The sequence below is a fragment of the Lemur catta genome, chromosome 20 (genome assembly GCF_020740605.2).
Source record: "Lemur catta isolate mLemCat1 chromosome 20, mLemCat1.pri, whole genome shotgun sequence".
NCBI classification, from domain to species: domain Eukaryota; kingdom Metazoa; phylum Chordata; class Mammalia; order Primates; family Lemuridae; genus Lemur; species Lemur catta.
In genome coordinates, this window is record NC_059147.1 from 11,560,234 (window position 1) to 11,582,736 (window position 22,503).

A 22,503-nucleotide genomic window follows, 5' to 3' on the forward strand; every position below is an offset into this window, starting at 1 on the left:
AAGGTGGTGAGGAAGAAGAATGTGGGACTGAAAGGGGTGGGACAGCCATTGCCCCAGCGCCAGTTCCTTCGCTGTGTTCCAAGGCTGACACTCTCTGGAAGGAAAACAGGCTTCCCTGGAGGAATTGAGCCCTGAGCAATGCCACGGGGTGGGGGTGGGGTGGGGGTGGGGCGGGGGGGGGGGGAGAGCGCACGCGCATGCGCATGTGCAAACGTGCAAGTGCCACCAACATGAGGCCGGTCTTTGCAGGGAGCAGAGCTTCTCTGCCGTTCATTTCCATTTGCACAGTTGGGATTTAATGATTCCAGTTGTGGGATGCCCAGGCCAGACCACCTGGAGCTGGTGAGACGTGGGTCTCCCCTCCTAGTCCCTCCCGCGGGTTGTGCTTTGGATTAAGATGCCCTCCATTATCTCAGTTCACAACCTTATTAATGTGCTTTGTCTGTGGCTGGGCCTCTGTGTCGGGCATGGGAGGAAATTGAAAATGCTCTTGATGGAAGCTACAAAGATGCAATTCAATTAATATTTTTTCAAGTGTCTGGAGAGGATGTGGACCATTGTCCTGGAACATTTAGAGGCTGGAAAAGCTGTCCCACACAGGAAGGGTGGAGGATGGGGCATTTGTTAGCTGGAAGAGAGAAGATTCAGACTGATTGAGTAGCAATTTTTAAGCAATTTTAAGCAATTTTAAGCAATTTTTTTAAAGTTTGGGGAACAAGGGTGCTTTTGGGATGCTTCCTTCTTTGAAGACAAAAGAGAAAATAGACTTAAAAGGCAGGGTTGATTATATTTAGCTGAAATAAGAACCTTTTGGCAGTTCTGGACTAGGTAGGTTTACAAAGCAACTAAGGGTGTTTCTGACCTGAAGGTTTTCAAGATGAAATAGGTACTCATTTGCCAGAACCACTAGGATTCGGTCCTGGTGGGAGACAGGACTTTGCTGGAAACCAGCACACGCCTGAGACTACAGCTGGTTCTTCAGTACGCCGGACTTCAGCTGGCCGGGGCAGTGCTTGGCTACTTGTGGCCGGCTGCCCAGCAGCCATTACAGTCCCCTTCTCCCTTCCCTACCTGTTACTGTAGAGGTCAAAGGCCAGATTCGGACTTTCTCAGCTTTCCTTGAAGTTGAGGGGGAATATGTGTCATTGGCCAATGAGACATCATGAGAAACTGGGTGAGGGACCCTTGGAAAAGGTATTTCCTTCCCTGATGAGAGGACAGGGGCACATGAAAGCACTTTCTCTCACTTGTCTGGCTGCCTCCTTATTTCCTGCCTTGAGGCATAGCCATGGGAGGACACAATGCCCGGGGCTTTGGCAGCTATTTTATGTCCAGGAGGCAAAAGCCAAAAGCACCTGAGGTGCCCCGAGCTGGCTCTCTGACACCTGGAACTGTCAGCCAATCTTGGACTGGCCTGCCTTCATCTAGTTATAGAAATTCTTAAATTCTCTTTATTGCTGAAGCCACTATCAGTCTGGCATCGTGTTACTTGCAGCAGAAAGCATTCCTACCGGAGGCCCTGGGTGGCTGGCACCATGGACAGCACCAGAGACCATGGCCGGCCCTCCCTCTAGAAGGCTGTCTGGGGCTTTGCCTCACATGTGCTGAGACACAGGGAGAGCTCAAGCCTCTTCCTATGGATTCATGTGGCCAAAGAGAGGGGGAGTCTGCACCCCAATTCTGAAGCAAAGGGAGTCCACTCACTAGCAAAACTGAAGCTCGGTGAGAATCCCAGCCTCGGTGGGCACCTCCTCCCCAGCAGTTTGCAGAGAGGGCAGATGTGCTGGTGGAAACACCTTCCCCTAAGGCCGCGCTGCTCTACAAGAGCTGTGCCTGGTGAACAACAGAGCCACCTGGTGTGCCTCTCCTTCTCATTCTCACCCAGCAGGTCTGGGGCGGGCCCAGGAATTGGCATCTTAACTAGCATTCCAGGTAACTCTTATATATGCTAATGTTTGAAAGCCAGAGCATTGTGGACTGACATGGGAATGTGGGGAGAGGAGAATGGCTTCCTCCTGCAAATCTAGTTTTGCTTTTATCTTATTTTCCTCAAGCCACAGCAAACACTTGTGGGGGAGAACTGAGAGCCGAGCTGCCTCCAGGATTCACGACGGAGATATATATTTACCAAGTTTTACCTTCAAGCTGCAGGTTTGGAAAACTGCCTGACAGCTTTTAGAGACTCAGGACTAGCCACAGAGAACCGCCTGTGGCTGTGCTGTTTTATGACTTTTACGGCTCCAGAAGTGCAGCCATGGATGCAGGAGGCCAGTTGTTGGGCCAGGGGCTCCTGACAACTCTGCCATTGCCTGTGTTATTCGGGAAGAGGAACTGGGGAGACCCAGAGGCTAAAAGGGGCATGGCTTGAGAGAAACCCGGACCTCTTGTCTCTTAGAACAAGCTGGAAGTGTCTCTGAGATCTGCTATTCTCCATGGCTCTGGGTCCTGCCCCTGGGCACTGTGGAGCTTTGTTGGTGCAGGTGTTTATATATCTCTGTGGTAGGATGAATGATGACTCCTCAATATGTCCACATCCTAATCCCTGGAGCCTGGGAATATGTGACCTGACATGGCAAAAAGGACTTTGCAGATGTGATTGAGTTAGAGACCTTGGGAGAGGAGGTCATCCTGGATTAGCGGCAGGTCCAGTGCAATCACGGGGTCCAGACAAGAGGGTAGCGGGGAGGCCCAAATGAGGAAGTAGGAGATGTGATGATGGGAGCAGAGGGCCAGAGTCAGAGAGGGGCTGGGAGATGCTGCACTGTTGGCTTTGAAGGTGGAGGAAGAGGTCACAAGCCAAGCAATGCAGGAAGCTTCAAGAAGCTGGAAAAAGCAAGGAAACGGATTTTCCCCTAGAGACCCCTGAAGGAACAGTTCTGCTGACACCTTGATTTTAGCCCAGTGAGATTCAGGTTAGACTTCTAACCTTCAGAATTGGAAGATAATAAATTCATGTTTTTTTCCCCAGCCACTAAGTCTGTGGAAATTTGTTATGGCAGCCGTGGGAAGCTGACGCAGGCTGCAAGGGCCAGTCTGTGTTCTAAATGTGTGACCTCTTGGCTCACGAAATCCTCATAACTACCATAGGCTGGATGCTTTCATCCCTCCAAATTCTTGTGTTGAAATATAACCCTCAACGCGAGGGCATTAGGAGGTGACTGATTAGGCGCAGGCCCCATGAATAGGACTAGTGACCCTATAAAAGAGATTCCGGGGAGCTGCCTTGCCCCTTCCACCATGCGAGAACAGAGTGAGAAGATGGACGTCTGTGGAAAGGCGAGCCCTCACCAGACAGTGAATCTGCCGGCATCTTGGTCTTGGACTTCCCAAGCTCCAGAACCGTGAGCAAGGAATGTCTGTTGTCTCTCAGCCACCCGGGCTATAGTACTCTGTTATATCGATAACAAGTTGTTGTAATGGATTACGACAACAACCCCAAGAGGCATGTTATACTATCATTCTCATTTTACAGATGAGGAAACTGAGGCACAGAAAACATAGTTCGCGATCTTGGCCAAGGGCACACGGGGAGTAGGCGGCAATCTTCCCGCTCCGCCCACTGCTACTATCAGTAGAAACACTACGGCTCCCTGCTTTTGAGGCAAATGGCTTCATCCACTAGAAAAGGAAGTGTGTTCCAATGAAGGTCCTGGTCTCTGGCAGAAACTCTCCCCAGAACTTCCCAGACGGTGTGGGACTGTGTAAGATGCCTTCCTCCAGGACACCAGGACTGCTTGGATCAGCCCTTCTGTGCCACCCTCCTCCCACCTGATATATTTGTATTAGCACAAGCTTTACGTTTATGGTCACATTTCGACCTTGTTCCACTCACAGCCAGAGAGAGGGTCAGTGTGTCGGCTAGCAAGGCTCACAGAGGGATTCCCACCAAGAATTATTTTGTGTGTGTTTTGCAGAGAATAATTGAGAGTCTGCTAAGAAAGATTAAGAAGAAATGTGGCATAGATCTTAAAAAAAAACCTTCACATATCCCATTTTGGTAGATGTTTTCGTAATTGATCAGCAAATGTGTGAAGAATTTCATTTAAAACTTAAGGTTGGTTTTCTCAAAGTTTCATATAAGTTTGAGGTTCACTTTAAGGCCGCTGGTTTATGCTGCTGAGGATACAAGTGCACCCTTAAGCCCTGAGCCTTTTCCTTTGTTAACTCTCAAAGGAAGAGAATAGGAGAATTTTTCTGTGACCTTCCAAACTCAGTGACTCCATGACCCCCTGCATGGAGCCCTCAGTGCCCGCACGAGGAGGAAGGAGCCGGTGGCAGTGCCCTTACTTTGACAACGGAAAGCATCCCCTCGTTGGTTTGCGGGTTGGTGTGGATCTCGAAGCTCTGGCCTGGGTTTCCGTTGATGATGGTGTAGGCTGCCCTCCATGCACCCGTGGCGGGGTCGTCCTTGTCTTCGACTGTCAGATTGACAATAACTCCCACGGCTCCTTCCTCCACTGTGGCTTGAAACTGCAAACAAAGCAGACGGTAACTGTCACTCTTCCGAAAAACCACAGCGAAGACCATTTCCTACATGCTTTGTACTGGAGACGTTACACACGTCATCTTACTTAATAACGAATAATAACACAGGAGGATTATGGCCCGGAAGATGCTTCACTCCACCTCTCAGCTCTCCTTGAACTCAGATGGGTCTGAGAGAGTAGTTTCTCTCCTACAGAACGTGGGCAGGAATGACGTTCGCTGGGCTGGGCTGCGTGGGGGAGGGAGGGCTAGGGGAACTGTGCCTCCTCTCTGTCCTCCTTCACCCCCTGCCTACCAGAATGCAGAGTACCACAAGACTGGAGGGAACAGGGGAGCCACAGGCAGAAGGAGCTTGGCTGCCTGAGTCACTACATGCAGGGGAGCAGCCTGGTGGCTGAGGACACCTCTTCTGAACCACAACTGAGTGGGAAACAAACTTCAATTGCATTCAAGCCATTTTTGTTTGCATTAGTTCTTGCAGCCTCGCCCCCCTAAACAGCAAGATGACCAGATGAGTGGGGCGCTAAGAGTCATAGGTGGGGGGACTGGGATCTGAAGTGCAGTGTTTGACCCCAGAGCCTCTGCTAGACCCGGCCGTCTTCTCTAATGGAGAAAACCAATCCCATTCTTCCCACCCTTTGTCCTAATATGACCTTAAAAATCACTTTCTAAGGAATCACATAAATCGAGTGTTTGGAGCCTTGTTGTACCTGTGTTTATATTATTGTAATACATCTCACATACTTGTTGAAAGTAGGTGTGGTGAAAATAAATCAATAAATGAAAAATCATTTTTCCCATAGATGGAGAATTTCATGAGTTATCATTAGCACATTCTTTTGAGCTGGAAGCATAAAGTATTGTTTTGGTGCTCACCTCTGACACACTGCAGGTGAACAGTAATCTGTTTGCAAATATTTTATAAACAAGTAATACCAATAAGCTGACAAGAAGAAGAAATATCGTGGAATTTCAATTAGTAGGAAACTGAATCTAGAGACAGTCAGATGATATCAAAAAGCCCTTGTGTTCAAAGAGAAGTAATTTGAGAAATGAGGTTTCAAAAGCAGTGGCTGATTAATTGACTTGCAAATCATTAATCATAAGCCTTAATCCTGATGCCTTACAGGGGATGGGGTGGGGCCAGGAGCTAATTTTTCTCCTGCACCTCAGCAAACCCGGGTGAGTTGCTTACCTTTCATAAAAGGGGTGCTGGAAAAGTCTTAGAAGATGCACGGAGGATGGAAAATAGCTGGAATGAGGAGGGATATTGAGGATGCCCTCACATGGAAACAGCTCCAGGGGGCAATTTAAATAAGATCTACCATTCCTATCTTTGATCTTTCCCTTTTCTCACAAAAATCATAGAATTTTCAAGCTGGAAAACTAGACCAGTGGTTCTCAGGGTTGTCTGAACATTAGAATCTCCTAGGGGGCTTTGGAAAAAAAAACCAAAAACAACCCTGTCTTATTCTGGCTCCACTGCCGAGGCCTAGGATTCAATATTTTCTTAACCTGCCTGGATTTTTCATAATTCTGATACGCAGTCTGGAGTGAGAATCAGATGGACTACAAGGCTAAGGGCAGCAGGCGGGTGTCAGCAAGGGTGAGGCGGCCTGAGCCTGGGGCCCAGGGGCCTGCAGTGCACCTGGGTTCACAGGAAGCAGTGCTGGGACCAGCTGTCTGCTGCACGTCCAGGAGGGGGCCATGGGGACATGTGTGCTATCTAATTCCTGCAGATTACAGAAGACGATGACTGCACAGAGAAGGAGGGAAGGAAGGGTCTTGTCCAAAGTCATTTAGTGACCAAAGATCAGACCCAGGACCACTGGATCCCAGTGATCTCTGCTCCCAATGAGTTCTGCTACTTGTGCCCACCTCAGACCCCCTTCGCTTAGGCCACTCCTTTGCCCCTGCTGTGGTCTAGAGCCAGGGGGCTGGTTCTCTGTCCCTACTGATCACAGCAGACATTAGCTCATAACCTGTCCTTGTGGCTCTTCTGACACCTATACCTTAGGAAACCAGGTAGTCAATTTCGTGGGCGTGGAGTGTGTTAAGACTAGAGGATGCTGGGAGCCACCCATCAGGCAGAAATGCGGTTACATCCAGTACAGAAGTGAGAAGGTGCTTTGTCAAAGCAGACAAGTGTCACATTGCCAAGATGAAAGCACTATAATAAATCATGATTTGAGGAAGCTGCAGGCGCTACGTGCATCTGCCTTGTTCATGACTTTATCTCCAGGCCCTCGAGTGCTGCTAAGTGCATAGAAGGGACTCAGTAGAAATTTGTTAAAGGAATGAATGGTCTTAAATACAGGAAGTGGGATCTGACAGCAGAGGGGAAAGCTGGGAGAGAATGTGAAGGGATAAAGCTGTACAGGAGCAAGGCTACTAGGGACTGACACGCTGACTGGTGCCCCATTCTGCCACTCAGCTGGGCGCACAGGAGGGCAGGGATGGACTGATCTCCCTTGTGCTCCAGCGGAGCTGCATTGTGACATTTGTTGACCCTAAGCATTTTTGCCTTTATTAGCCCCTCCTACAAAAATAGATTTTTATCATCTTTAAAAATTTTATTTTTGTGATGTGAGGAAAAGAATTAAAAATTTTTCTTACCCTAAAAGTTCTTTTTTTCCCCTTCTGATTTTAGGGTCCTAACACTGTGCCAATGATGCCTGATGGATAAGTCATCCCTGATCCTCAGTACATAGCACCATGTCCAACACATGAGCAGATCTAAAGATCTGGTGGATGGGTGGATGGATGAATTAATAAAATTAATACTTAAGCTATGTCTAAGTGAGACAAGCCTATGCAGCTTCTCCCGTTGACACTGAAATTTTCATGTCTACAGAACCTACCAAAGGGGCTGGTGCAGAATACCTTTTTAGTGTATGACCAATGAATCCAAGTAGAATGGGAAGGTGGTGATGTTCTAGGAATTCTCAAAAGTGGGTATACTGTGGCCTCATGTGTCCTTAGATATAGCAGTGGGTCCACAGCCACATTTACCTGCTATCCATCTATCCCTCCATCTATCTATCCATCCATCCATCCATCCATCCATCCATCCATCCATTTATCCATCCATCCAGTGATCCATCCATCCATCAAGGATACACTAGTAAACAAAACAGACGTGGTATATTTTCTCATGGAAATTCCAGGCTGGAAGGAGAGGCAGATATAAGATAAATGTATAATTATAGAAATGTGTTACCTGCTGGGACAGAAATCACATAGTTCTTGGGGAGTCTGTAGCAGTTCGTGTGTGTGGGTAGGGGGCGAGGGGAGGGCAGCTACCTGACTCAGTCCAGGGAGGATCATTAGGGAGAAATGCCCCGAGGACTGGCAGAAGAGGAAGCCCTGGCAAGGTGAAGAAGGAAAGGGCACTTCCGGCACTTGAAGAGCAGCATCAAAGGCCAGGTGGCACAAGGAGGCACAGGTGCATGTGAGGAACAAAAGGAAGCTGGGTGTGGCTGGAACGCAGGCGGGGCCAGGGAGAACTGCTGGATATTGGGCTCCAGAGGTGGACAGAGTCAGCTTGTGCAGGGCCTTGAGGGCCATGCAAAGGCATTTGGAATTTATTTTGAAAGCAAAATGGAATCTAATCAAGGAACTGGGTTATGTTTAAATCTACTCCTGAGAAAATTCAGAAAAAAAATCTTTAAATATAGAAAACATTCAACGCAATTATTATAGTAATTGTTAAGACCATTATCTGATTCCTGCATAAACTATAAAGCCGGTTTCTTAGAGCATCCATTTAGAAACTCATTATTGCTTAATTAAATACTCATTTTATTAATTCTATTCAATGTTTTAACCCCATTATGTAACTCAAGAATGGAAAATTAAATAGATTAAAATGAAATAGTACCATTTTACATTTCTATAGCAATGCTCACTTTGTGATTTAAAAACAATAGACAGACATTAATTTACACGCCAGAGCAGGAGGAATTATTGATTGTAACATTACTTCCTTTAATTGAAAAAAAAATAGATAAAGTTACTTTCCTGTTAAACTGTGGGCCATCATATACCAGCTGTAAAATGTACTTTTACACAACTGTATGGGCATTGGCTTGTCGGGATGATGTTAGCTCAGTAGCTCTTTCCTGCAAATTCAGAACTGAGTTAATTCATTCTCCTTCCTTTGACAAGGTGGGCTGAGATGCACGGTGGCATTTAGGATGAGACTGACTGGACTAGCCACAAAGGTCACCATCAGGGAAAAGAGGAACTTGAATTTCACTATACACCAAGAATGCACGTCCTTCCTCACCGAGCAAAGAGTTGGTCTTCAAGTTAACCTGGGGGATGGAAACAATGATCGGCAGGCTGGAAAGTCACAGGTGGGCAAGAAGTGACAGAGGATGATTCTGAGGGACTGACATATGCCAGCTTACGTGCTTGACCTGACTGCTAGTCCAGGTTCACGAGCTGCCAAACCTGAAGTTTTACAGAGAACCGATGCTGAACTTGAAAAGCTGCGATGTAGTCATCTGGGCCTTGGTTTTGGAAAATTAAAATATAAGGTCTCAGAAAGATTTATTAACTTAATTTTTATTTGTGAGGATAAAAAGGTAGCGGAGAGACCATCAGGAATTTAACTTGCAAACTCTTTTATGAGTCTGTGTTTACATAAGGGACACAGCATATTGGAAGAATCTAACCTCTTGCTGATAGTCTAATGGGTAGAGACACTGGTTGATATAAATAAGACAATGCATTTAAGAAGCTTGGCAACTTGCCTGGCACATATATAGTGAGGGATCAATATTTGTTAGCAATGATAATGATGATGGATTTTGCTTTGTATTATATAAAATTCTTACTAATAAATTGGAGAATATGGTTCAAACCCTTGGGACTCTTTCTGTTCTTATCACAGTCTGCCTTATAGTTTAGTTATTTCTGCATATACTCTATTTCCCTTGAGTTGTGTGGAGGAAGCTCTTTTCTTTTCAATTCTGTACACCTGACACTCACTTACTTGCTTATTCTTTTCTTTCTCTAACAACAGACCCAAGGCAAATGAGGACAACCTACAGCACTTACATTTAGAAAGGATAACTGTATTAGATATCTGGTTTCCTTCTATCTAGGATTAGGATTCATCTCAGGATGGAAAGATGCAAGAATTCATCTTAATAAATATTCATTAAGTGTCTACTGCATGCTGGGTACGCTACCAGGCAAAAGAAACACAGCAGTAAGTGCGTGGGGTAGGATTCCCCCTTCACAGCCACTTTCTTTACGTTCTGAATACCTATGGCCCATCCAGACAACTTGTTTTCTACCATATCTAAAACCATTTCCTCCACTGTCAGACATCCAGTTAATGGTCATTTCAATAAATGGTGCTGGGTCAATTGGATATCCATGCAGAGAAAACTATGATTCTTCACCTTTAACTCACACCTTGCACAAAATGTGAAAGGCAAAACAATAAAGCTTTGAGAAGAAAACGTTAGAGAACATTTTAATTCAGCTTATATGTAATGTGTATGTGCATCTTATATATAATATTATTAATGTATGTAATATGACATAAAATAGTTAATATATAAACATAAAATAGAAAGTATAATTATATACATAAAGTATACATAATACAGATAATATTTACATAAAAATTTAGAAGTATACAGTAAAGAGTTCTAAATAAAGTTCATTCAGTATCTGAAAAAAAGCTCTTATGTCCCAGAAGTGATCAACAGCAGAGCCACACAAGGGACTCTGAGCTTGCTTGACTCAGAACCATGGTCTGTCCATTGGCCATCCCTCAAGATGACTGGAACCCACTAGTCCTTCCCTAGCCATGTCCCAGTAGGACAGGCATAGCCAGGCCACGAAGTGACTGTAGGAGCACAATGGAAGAACATTCAGGAACCCCCCAGATCATCATAGCCCCAGACATTGGGGAGCATCTTTTTCTTTTCTATCTGGATAAAATCCTATAAATGTTTTGTTCTCTTTACAGACAAAGAGTGGTGTCACAGGTTTGATTTTCAATACCCATGGGAGACTGCTTACACAGTGAAGGAATAAATCAGATGTTAGAGGCAAGAATTCCAGCAACCATCAGCAGAAAGACCTTGGCACAGAGGCCTTCCTGCTGCCCTCTCTAGTGGAGACAGCCTGGGGTGTGGCCCTCCCGCTGGTGAGCTCCTAAAGAGATGGGGTCACGTATCTGATTCCTCGAAACGCCCAACGCCACATCTTTCATAAAGTGCTCTCACTTTATGAATTCAATTTGGGGACCATTTTTGTCCACAGAACAAAAACCCAAGGTTGGGGGGAGATGTACATGTGTTTCAGGGTCTCCCAGTGAGAAGAGTAACTAGGTCTTCTCTATTCCCACTGAGCAAAAGGAAAGGGAACTGAATTGTAGTTCAAATGCCAGAGAGGATAGAATTTCTAAATGGTGAGTGAGAGCTTTCCTTTTCTGAAGATCTTAAAGGTTTTGAGTAGATACACTTCAGGGTGCCTGCATAATCCATAAAACATTTTGGGGGAACTAAACCTGCTCCCAGTCTCTGCTGAAGAGAGTGCTACTAGGACGCCATTCTGTACCATGTGATGCCAAGTTTCTTGGCCACAGCGGATTGCACCCAGAGGTGACCACCTAACTCAGGGGACCAAAGCATTGGCTGATTCATGAACAATTAGATTATATATTTTAAAAATTTGAACCCAGAGAAATAGAGGCCTCTGAGCAGTTGAGCATGGGGTGGCCATTTTTTGTCATTTGCACATTGATGAATCATCAGAGAAATCCAGTGTGCACAGAACATCAAAAGGATGGAGAAATTGAGAGAAAAATGTAGAAGAGAGATTTTTGTGGCACTCAAAGACAAAACACAGATTTTGTCCTCAGTTTCTGATTGGTTTCCCAGTCGTGCTCTCAATAACGTGATTGAAGGTTCCCCATAGGAACCTTCTGTCTGTGGGAAGCTCTGTACCTGTCGACAACCTCATCTTTACTCCTGCCACCTTGACAAGGTTTCTATTCCTTGCAACTATGGGGCCCTGGTGAAAACAACTCTGTAGACGTCTGCCATTCTCATCAGCGAAGTGTGGTCCTTTTGATGATAATTTGGGTTCCATAGATGCTTTCTCAAATATTTTTTCCTTTTTCTCTTTTATGTCTTATTACAGAAAATTTAAAACATTTATAAAAGCAGACAGAATACAATAATAAACCCCATGTGCCTGTCATCAGACTGCAGAGATCTTCAACTCCCGCCCATACAGAGTTTCATCTCTATAGCCACCCCTCCTGGTTCCTTCGTTGTTTGGAACAAATCCCAGACATGTCATCGCATCTGTAAATATTTCAGTCTAAAAGATAAAGATTCTTTTTAAGAAAACATAATCAAAGTCCTTGCTTGATCCAACTAACATTAATTTCTTCTACTGACAATGACTGTGTTTTTCTTTTGTGCTAGATGCTTTGCTAAAAGTATTTGCATGTCATCTCTATTATGCAAAAACAGCGTACCTACCAGCTATAGGAAAGGGCAGTTGTAGAAAGGTCTATTAAACATCTCCATGCATTACTAGAGTTTTCCCACTTGAATGTTTCAAGCCACCCGTCGTTACTGAAAAGGTAAGGAAATGCAAAACCCGAATGTGGAAACAGTTCAACAGTAATAAGGAGCAGCAATTCAATAATAAAGAAACATGCCCTGAGCAAGGAATACTCTTCAAGACTCATTGGTATCCTAGGCTATGTAGTTCTTGATCCTGAAGGACCGATACTAATGTCCCCCTAGTTGGTGTGACCCACCCACCCGTGGTAACTCTGGGATGGAAGGAAAACTGTGTCCCTGGAGAGCTGCTGTCCATGGGTCCCGTTCCACCAAGAGGAAAGACCAAGCCTCCTTCAACCTGCTGGCTCTACAGGTGCAGGGGAATGAGCCAGTGGACAAGAGAGGGAACCAGTATTCATGGAGTGCTCTGACAGGAACTTTCCCACTTCCTCTCAGTGCAACACTTCTGTGTCCGTTCATTTCCTATGAGCCATTTCCACGTGTTGGCTGCAGACGCAGAGGAGGTGCCGAGTAAATGACTTTGAAGGAAGATGCCCTGCTGGCTGGGCTGGGCTCCCTGGGGGCCCGACAGGCTACCTTCAATGACTGTACTCTTCTTCTACATAACCCTGCCTCCCCAAACTCCTCGAATCTGCTACATACAGACACACACATGTGCAAAACCAAGAAACAAAAACAAAACAAAATAAAAAAAAAAAAAGAGAATTTTCAGAGAGAAGAGGCTCACGTAACAAAGCACATCTTTTTTCCTACAAGACACAATGACAACACATAGCCACCAAAGACCGACAGAAAAATAAGGCAGTGGGGCAGTGGTTCTCAAACTATGTTCCCAAGAACTGAGAATGTCTGAGATGGTCCAGGAGTCCTCTGCCAGTGCATCAAGTATTTTCCCTCAAACCATAAGAACTTAAACCACTTGAGGAATCTGTTATGTTTTACCTGTTTTGTACATTAGAGTTCCTGCCTACGATTTCACTTGGGAAAAAAAAGTTTTTCTTCTAAAGAGAAGTTTGAAAATCACTGCCTTAGGGGAATGATGACACAAATATTACATTAGATGGTGGAAAAAAAATAAAAACCAAGAAGCATATATGCCTGCATTCCTTTTTCTTTAAATTCCAGGCTTAGACATTTTATTTCATCTGACATTAGCGTCTCCCCTTTAGTTGGGTTTCTTTCTTTTAAAAAAATGAAAGAAAATGCAAAACACATTTGTTCATCTGACAAGATAATTGAAAATAGTTTAATTTTGAAAAGCAAAGAAATTTTCTATAGAGATACTCATTTGACCACAAACATTTGAATCTGGGTGAAGAATGGCTTTTTAGGAACAATAGCACCGTCTGCTCTAAAGACACTGGAGTTTGGCTTATGCAATTCTGCAAATTCACGGGAGTGGGGAATTCAATGAAATGGGGTAAATTCTGATTGGACTCTAACTCAAGGGCATATTTCTCGTAAATTCCACAACTCCTCTGTCCCAGTTCACTTATCTGACGTAGGGTATAAGACTAGAGCTATAGTTCTTAACATTAGAATCACCTGAAAAGCTTAAAGTGCTGCTAATGATCTAGGTCCAGCTTGCAGACGGTTTTCTCCGGTGGGACCCAGGCATTTGTACACTAAAAACTCCCCCAGATGATTTTAGTGAACAGCCAGGGCTGGGAACACCTGCTCGAGGTGACCACCGAGCTCCTTCCTGGAGCTATCATCCAACGTTAAATGATCTTGGTGATCCACTGTGGCTCGTGTTGGGTCCCTGCAGGTGGGGACAGGGTGTTGTCAGTGCCAGAGTATGACACTGGTGGGGAAGCTTGAGAATTCTTACTGTTCTACACTCAAGGAGTTCATAGGAGTTGCTAAGCAGACCCTTGAAATACATCTGCCAAAGAAATCACAGGGCCGTCTCCTGGGGCTCATCACTTTCATCAACTGTTTTATTTCTGCAGATACATCCCCTCACCGACCAAGCTCTGTTCTCCATACTCTGCCCAACAGCCTCTCTAGCAAAGAAGGGGACTGCTGCAGAGGAGGGTGGACCACTCGGGGAAGTAGAACTTGATTCTCAAGGACCTCTTTGGAGCTGCTGTATTTGGCTTCTATCCTTGTGTGTCGGTAGATGATATGCCTAAAGCGCTGCTTTGGGGGCCAAAGAAGGACCAGGAACTCAGTGGGCTCCTGCCTAGTCATGTACCTGGAAAGCTATCCCAATGGGATCAGAGGGGAAATCTTGGAACAAAGCGGCCTGTCTTCTTGGGGGCCTACGGGGACACCCTGTTTGTCTAAATAATGCCACTCACCATTCCAGAGACAGGGAGTCAGGACACCCGGCTCAGGAACAAGGACAGCTATGGGGTGGTTACAGATAAACTATCCTGTATTGAAGGAATTAACACACTTTAAGTCACCCATGTGGCTATTTCTTTACAATGAGCCAGACTCACAGCCTGTTAGTCATCTCAAAGGAGAAGACTCTTCTTCTGACCTCTTGTCATAGTGGGCCAGTGATCCTGGGCCAGTGATCCTGCCATCTTGCCCAGTGCCCGGCTCAGGTCCCTTCTTGCACATCGTCTTGGAGGGGACCTTGGCCAGTCCGATCCCCTGACCTGCCCCACTTGCCTTCCTTTGCTGAATTCAGGGATGTCCTAACTATGGGCTGCATCTTGATGTTCAGACAAGCCCCGTGATGTGAGGATGCAGGAGACACCCTTGCCCCCAGACATGCTCACAGATGCAAAACAAGCCAGAGCAAATTCAGTCACGGTGGCTGCCTGTCTCTGTCCTAACGATTCATTCATCTCCCCCCCTCCTTCCTTCATCCCCGTCCATGTGTTCATTCTCCTGTTTGTGCATTCGTTATCACATTCATTTGGTCCTTCTCCATGTGTATGTTCCTAGTGCCTCGTTCACTCTCCACGGGATCATTTTGCCATCACTATCCATTTTGCCATTCCTCCACCGAAGCTTTCTTTCCCCTATTTATGCATTCCACAGATTATTTATGGCTTGTGATGCTGTGCTGAGCTCTGCTCTTGACACTGGACACACAGCAGTGGACTGAACACAGAAGGTCCCTGCTCTCATAAGTTTCGCTCCTTTGTGGGAGCGAGACAATACACAAATGCATAAATAATAAAACACCACACTTGTTGAGTTCTTTGAAGAAAAATAAAGCAGGGCAAGAGAATTCTTAAGTGATTCCTTCCTTTCTAAACCTCCTCCCAACAAATTAATTCTTTATCCACCTCCTGGGCCCCATCTCCTATCAACTCCTCAATATCAAAAGTGCCAGGAGATGCCGGTGATATTAAAAATAAGCTACAATTCCTGATTCTAGGAGCTAGGTCTGAAGTTTCTATAGATTAAATTCTGTTTTCTCATCTTTTGAGAGTTCCTTTCCTAGAATTAAGATTTTGCCCAATCTGGTTTGATTTCTGAGCTACAGAGGAAAAAATGCATTCCAAGCTAAATCAGCTCATGATTTTTCAAAACTTCAGAAGATCTCAAGTTTGTTCTAGAAAGGTGACCCTTTGGGTGGTGTCACCTGTAGTCTGCAGACATGATGCTGTGCATATTTTTGATAACAGCTACACTGAAATATAATTTACATACCATAACATTCACCCATTGAAAGTGTATAACTGAATGGGTTTTAGTACATCCACAGAGTTGTGCCACCATCACCACAATCAATTTTAGAACATTTTATCACCTCGGAAAGAAACCCCATCCCCCTTGGCAGCCACTCCCCACTCTTCAGCCCCTTCCAGCCCCTGGCAACCACTCTTCTACTTTCTGTCTCTGAGGATTTGCCTCTTCTGGGCATTTCATCTGAATGGACTCATACAATGTGTGGCCCTTTGTGTTGATTTCTTTCACCGAGTACCCGTTTTCACGGTTCACCCACAGTGTAGCATGGATCAGTACTTCTTCCCTTTGTGTGGCTGGAAAATATTGATTATATGGGCAGACCACATGTTGTTTATCCATTCCTCAGTTGATGGACATTTGGTTTGTTTCCACTTTTTGGCTACTGTGAATAATGCTGCAGGGAAGATTCACGTCCAAGTTTTGTGAAGGGTTATGTTTTCATTCTCTTTGGTTTACACCCAGGAGTGGAATTGCTAGGTTACAGGGTGACTGTGTTTCCGGTGCTGGGGATTCAAGTCTTCCGTCCCCACAGATATGGCCCCTGCACTGTCCCTTTCGAACACCTGAAGCCAGACTGTTACCTCTGTCTCTCCAGCGAGGAGAGGCAATGCTTGAGAATGAGGCCACCCTTTTGGAATGACATGAGAGCCTCATCTCTTTCAAAACCTTTGAATGAACCACAGCAAGGAGCTGCCTTCTTTCCAATTTCCATGGGGCGTTGCTCAGGCTAATGCAGAAACCAGACAGACCCTTGGAGCCCACGGATCATGGGCGCCCCTCCCCGTGTGCCACTTCCAGCCCATTCTAACCAGAGCAAGTACATCTTTAATCTCCTGAGCTGCGGGGAAATCGACACACTTGGTTAGGCTCTTGATGCTAACACCCAGTACAAATAAGGGTAAGAGAAACCTTCTGCTTTCATTACAAGGGATTTGTACAAATTCATACATGGAATTGACTTACAGCTTCTAATTTATATTTAAATCCCAAATGTCTTAGTCAGAAGAAACTGCTCTAAATCCATTCTCTGTGTTTGCACCACTGGTTCGGGTTTCAAACAGACCCCATGGGCCCTACTGTAATTCCCATCAGCATAGCCACGTATTTCTTCCAGAGGTGGCTTACGGAGTTTCTGCGTCCCACCGGGAGAAGAGATGGATGAGAAACATTCCCTTGGGAATCAGGCTGCATGAGACAGCCGGGGAGGATTAGGAAAATCATTCTTGGTCCCTTCTGGGCTCTGACCCCCAGGTGGAGTAATACAATGGAAGTCTGTATGGAGAGACGGGTGCCTTAATGGCACTCTGTGACTTTGAAAAAGACCAATGAGGAAAGTGTTTAATGCCAAATGAGCTGTATCACATTGGCTGTGTGACCTTTGGTGAGTCACTTAACCTCTCTGTGTCTTAATTTTCTCATCTGCAAAATGAGAAAAATAATAGTACTATTATAGGATCATGATGATGATTAAATGGAAATTTTTATAAAATGCTTAGAGGAATGCCAAGCATGAAATAAACAACATAATGCACATTGTTATAAGGAACATGGATAAAATGAACAAAGAAATGAAGTTTGTTACAGTGAACATCATTATAAGGAGCATGAACAAAGAAATAAACTTTATTCTTTGGAGTCTTTTTGTTCTAGTAGCCTAGTCTCTCACTAAACAATATTCCTGCCAATACAAAGTTCCCTTGTCATCTAAACTACTTAGAGCCGAGTGTCACATATAACCAGAAGTGTCCTGACCAATACTTTTTATTTCCTAATTGTATTCTTAATCTAACTTAGGGTTTGCAGCCTCGCCATTATTGACATTTTTGGGTTGGATAATTGCTTGCTGGGTGGGGGCTGCCCTGTGTGTAGTGAGATGTTAGCAGCATCCTTGTCTTCTACCTGCCAGGTGCCAGTAGCATCGCCCAAGTTGTAACAATCAAAAATGTCTCCAGACATTGTGTGTGTGTGTGTGTGTGTGTGTGTGTAAAGTCCTCCCTGGTTGAGAGTCACTAACCTAGCTACACCAGGCATGACAGGGCTCCCTACACGTCAGTTGCCTGGGAACAGAAGACTACAAGCCCCCAGGACAAGATTTACCAGCAAGTTGATCCTAGACTCAAACCTCACAGGAAAACACCGAAACAGCATAATAACATTTTCCGGGGTAATTGAATCAGACAGTGCCAGGAAACATTCAAGGGTAAAACTAAAGGCTATAATTATTATGAAAATTATTGATGTAGTTTTCATTACTCTACAATTTCTGAATTAGCAAGTGATAATCCCTTTTATAAAAGAAGAAAGGTAGTTTGTCTTGCTTTCTGTTCTCCCTGACACTGCAATAAATACATTTCACACCTGTGGGTGCCGAGTTGACTCAGGTACAACTAACAGGTCCTGGTCGTGCAGCTGGTGCAGCTCCACCATCCTCCCAAGGAGCAGGGGCTCAAAAGGAGGCAGCTCTGTCACCCTTGGGGCCATCTGAGTGGCCTCAGAAAATTAGAGCAGGGCATGTTCCATTTGGTCCAGTTAGAACTGTGTTCAGACTGCAGCTGAACTGGCAGCGAGGAGTTGCTATCTGTGGTCCATGTCCCCTCTCGCTGCACCCACCCTGCTCAAGGCGTGGTCCTCGGACCAGCAGCTCAGTGTCACCCACGAGTTGGTTGGAAACGTTGACTCTGGGCCCCGCTCTAACCCTCTGGAATCAGATCCCCCGGTGGCTGGGTGTCCCATCAAGGTTGAGAAGTCCACTCTAGACCCCTTCTGTCTACACCCAGCAGCTGACTTTGTTGCTCGACCCTCAAGGAAAGAGAGTCCAGGAATGCAGGTGCCCTCTGCATTCAGCAACCCCAGCCTGAAACCAGCAAACCCATTTTCCTGTTCTTGTCTCTTTCCCCTGGCTACAGGGGGCTGTCTCCCCTTCTGTGCAAAGTGAACCCCAGCCCTGAGGCCCACCCACTCTCTACTCCTCGATGCCTAACCCCTTCCTTGCTGCTTCCCACCCATCCACTTATCCCTCCCCTCAAGTCTATAAACGTGTTCAAGACTCTCCAGTTAAAACAACAACAACACACACAACAAAGAAAAGGCGACCCTCCACCCTCCCACCCCCTCATTCCCTTCCCGAGAGGGGCCCTGCATTTCCTCACCTCCCATTGTGTGATTGAAGAGTATTAAGTATATTGAAAGATGCTATGAGGTTGGGGAGCACCGAAATAAGCACTGTAAATTTATTATAAGGAACCACGTAATTGGTCATTGTTGAGATGTAATTACAGCAGAAAACACACTGTTCAAAAATCCTTACCGGATCTGATTGAACAGGTGCCAAGGGTGCGTTTTCTGAAGCCCACACGGAGCAGGACGGTGCCCCCCAGCAGCCGGCGCTGCTCTAACCTGGCTGCTCCACCTGCGGGAGGCAAGTAGGGGAGGAGGCTGGAATTTATAGTATACGTGGAACACAGGAACACTCACAGAGTGAAGGGATTTTAAGTAAAAAGGTGAATTCTTTCAGCTTCAATTTCCCTCCTTGGTGACAAGGTGTCCCACTTCAGTTCTAGTAGGAATTGCCAGGGACCATGGGAGGGAGAGAGAGAGAGAGAGAGAGAGAGAGAGAGAGAGAGAGAGAGAGAGAGAGAGAGAGAGAGAGAGAGAGAGTGTGTGTGTGTGTGTGTGTGTGTGTGTGTGTGAGAGAGAGAGAGAGAGAGAGAGAGTGAGAGAGAGAGAGAGAGAGAGAGAGAGAGAATAAAAAAGAAAGATATAAATAAGCACTCAATTTCTGCAAGAGAAATTTTCTTTTTCTTAAACAAGAAAATCCTGCAGAGGAGGAGGTCTGCCGCAGCGTTCCAGCTCCCAGGGGTCTGTGGCAGTAGAAACCAAGAATGGAAGTTTCCACACCAACAGAAACCCAGAGGTCGAAACCTCCATCCCGTCTGAGTAACCACTTTGAGTAACTGCAGGTAGAGGGACTGAGAAGTCAGTGACTAAGCCTGGGACCTGGGGTGTGTGCGAGTGTGACAGGGACCACTGCCACCACCCAGGAAGGATTCTGGCAAGTCACAGGCACTGGGTGCTGCCTTTACATTAACGACCATGAAGCTGATCTTTTTTCTAGTTTCTAAAATCAGTGCATTAGGCAAACTTGCATTGATTCAAAATGGCCCTTAAAAATAAGAGCCCATATGGAAGGTTCTCCTGAGAGGCTGTTCTGCCTCTCGAGACCACCCCCTGGCTTGCTCTCTGGGTCACCTTGCAGGAAAGGTACACACGTGACTCTGGGACTATACATCCAGGTTTGTGTAAATTGGATGTTTGGACAATGAGACATCTGCGTTTTGTAACCTCATGTGGGTCCTTCCAAGGTGTAGGTTTGGGTCCCCTTAACTTGTCCTTCTGTCGTCTCTACAAAATCCTGAATTCAAAATGTTCCTTGAGGGAATATTTAAGGAGAGGTTCTGAAGCAGGGAACTAACAAAAATTCGTGGTCATAAGCCTCTAGTTACCTTATGTGAAGAACTGGGAAGATGCTATCACGTGCTTAGGACTGTGTTTGTGATATATCTCAGATGTGTGTTTATAATGTCCCCATTGCACTGGGATTGTCATAGGGACCATAACAGAGATGGTGGCTGTTAACTTCGTGGAACAACCAGTCACCTGGGTCACCTGGACAGCATCTCTTCCTATTTAGCTGTGGGGCTCCCTATAGACAGCCCCCCAAAACAGCACCAACGCTAATTCCCATCCATTGGACACCACTTCATCTGTCAAATGATGTTACAATTGTTGAGGATAAAAAGATGGGCCATTTGAGGGGGATCCACATTCTAGGTATCCCTGCATGTGGAAAAACCTACTACTCTTCCCTCTCTGTCAATAACAGCAATTTCTGAATGGAGACAGAGACCCCTGCCCCTCAGGTTTCAAGGAAGCCAAGCTCATAAGTAACTCAACGCAACACACACACACATACTCCTTTTGCAGGAAGGCAGTGTTTCCAAAGTGAGTCAACATCTACCATCGTTGCTATGATTTAGCGTAGCATAAGCGAAATGGAGGAGAAAGCTTCCTTGGGTCACCTGTGAACAACGTTATGCTTTCTACAGGCAGGGTAAGGGTGGAATGTTAGTATAATTTAAGCCCCATGGAAGAGAGTAGGCCTGAAGTCCTAGCTGTGTGGCATAGACCTCCAGGAAAGAAAAGAAAAAATAAATAATGCCAAGAGGTAGGTTGCAGGTTCCAGGGCTTATTAGCAGGTAAAGGTGATGGGTGGGTGCTGACTTTTTCTACTAAAAGCAGCAAGAAAAGAGGCCACCAGACAATTGTCTCATGGCCCTGGAGTTGCTGGAACAGGCTGCAGGATAGGGATTTTGTGGAATTGAGCAAAGTCCAATGGCAGGGTGCAAACATGACTGCTTTCTAAAGAAAGCCATGCTCTGTGGAACAGCAGCAACAGAAATATTATTAGTGGAATGGTGATATCATAGCTAACACTTGCTTCCTCTATGTCGTCACCTGGGCTGACTGCTCACCCAGTGGGGTAGGTTCTATTATGTGCTCTGAACTACAGGTGAGGAAACTGAGGCATAGAGAAATGCAGGCACTTGCCCAGGGTAGCGAGTTAGGGAGTGGAGAGACAGGATCACACCTGGGTTGGTCTGGGCCTAGAGTCTGTGTGCAGCCGCCGAGTAGCTTCCACGAATGGTCCCATACTGTACTGAAAGGACAAGTTCCCCAGGGGCACAGTGAGAAAACATCGTACACTCGTGCCCACGCTGTTCCAATCTGCACGGCCCGAGACTTCTCCCAGGGGTGCAAGGCTAAACGTGGAGCTCCAGTAGGCATTTCCTCCAGTTCATGCAGCTGCAGTTTAAGAACAGCAAAAGATGTTCTGTGGTCTATCTTCTAAGTATGGCAGAAAGATTTTCAACACAATTTTTGCCTTCCTCGTCTGTGAACTGGAGTGACTAGGAGAAGGCACCTTAAAAAGAGACCATGAGAATTAAACTGGATAATACACAGAAAGCACTTAGCCCCGTGTCCTGCACGGAGCTGGTGGCCTTCCTCGCCAACTGCCCCATTTTACAGCTGAGGACGCTGAAGCTAAGAGGGTCAGAGGAACTTGCACAATATCCAAGATCTGGTGACTGAGGGAGATGGACTGAAACCAAGAGTCAGCTGCTACCCAAACCATTGCCGTCATGCCATCCCATCCTGTCTGGTGAATACAAGAACTCAGAAGCGAAACTGGGATTTTGAGATAATAAAAATTATCCTCCTAGCCAAACCAACAGTGTGACAGAGCAACAACTGGGAAGCAGGAAAATGAAGCCCCTTCTCCTTTCTCCCCACTTGTCTCCTCCCTGGATTCTATCTTCTGAGACTTCATGGATCAAAGTAATTGGGTTTGTTATTTTTAAAAATCCTGTACTCTCAAACTCACATTCCTGTCAGTGGCATTTGCTTTCTCACTGGGATTTCAAAGCCTAAAAGAAGCCTTGTCACATGGACAGCTTACTTTATGACTTTGCTCAGCTGGTGAATGACACAACCTTGACACGTGATTTGGTCAAGTAGAGATAAACGAATTGTCGAGGGCCCCTTATCCCACAATGAACAAGCTCATTGGTGGCAACAGGGGCTGCTTTAATCAGGGGACTATTGCCAAAGCACATAGATACACTTCTGCCAGGAGCTGGCACGAGTCACCGCGGCTGGCTACCTTTAAGAACATTTTATTGCGTGGACTCAGACAAATGGCGCTTCAGTGCCTCCTAAGGAGCACCTCCTCTGAAGGTGACTT

The 22,503-nt window shown here is 45.7% G+C and overlaps 1 protein-coding gene across 3 annotated transcripts in view; it reads right to left on the minus strand.

The window, feature by feature from the left end:
* CDH13 (cadherin 13) overlaps window positions 1-22,503 on the minus strand; it is a 964,660-nt gene that overhangs the window by 93,924 nt on the left and 848,233 nt on the right. For all 3 annotated transcript variants that reach the window (XM_045534024.1, XM_045534023.1, XM_045534027.1), the window contains one exon: window positions 4,288-4,470. In XM_045534024.1, the coding sequence (XP_045389980.1) occupies window positions 4,288-4,470 (183 nt within the window). The remainder of the gene's footprint in view (window positions 1-4,287; window positions 4,471-22,503) is intronic.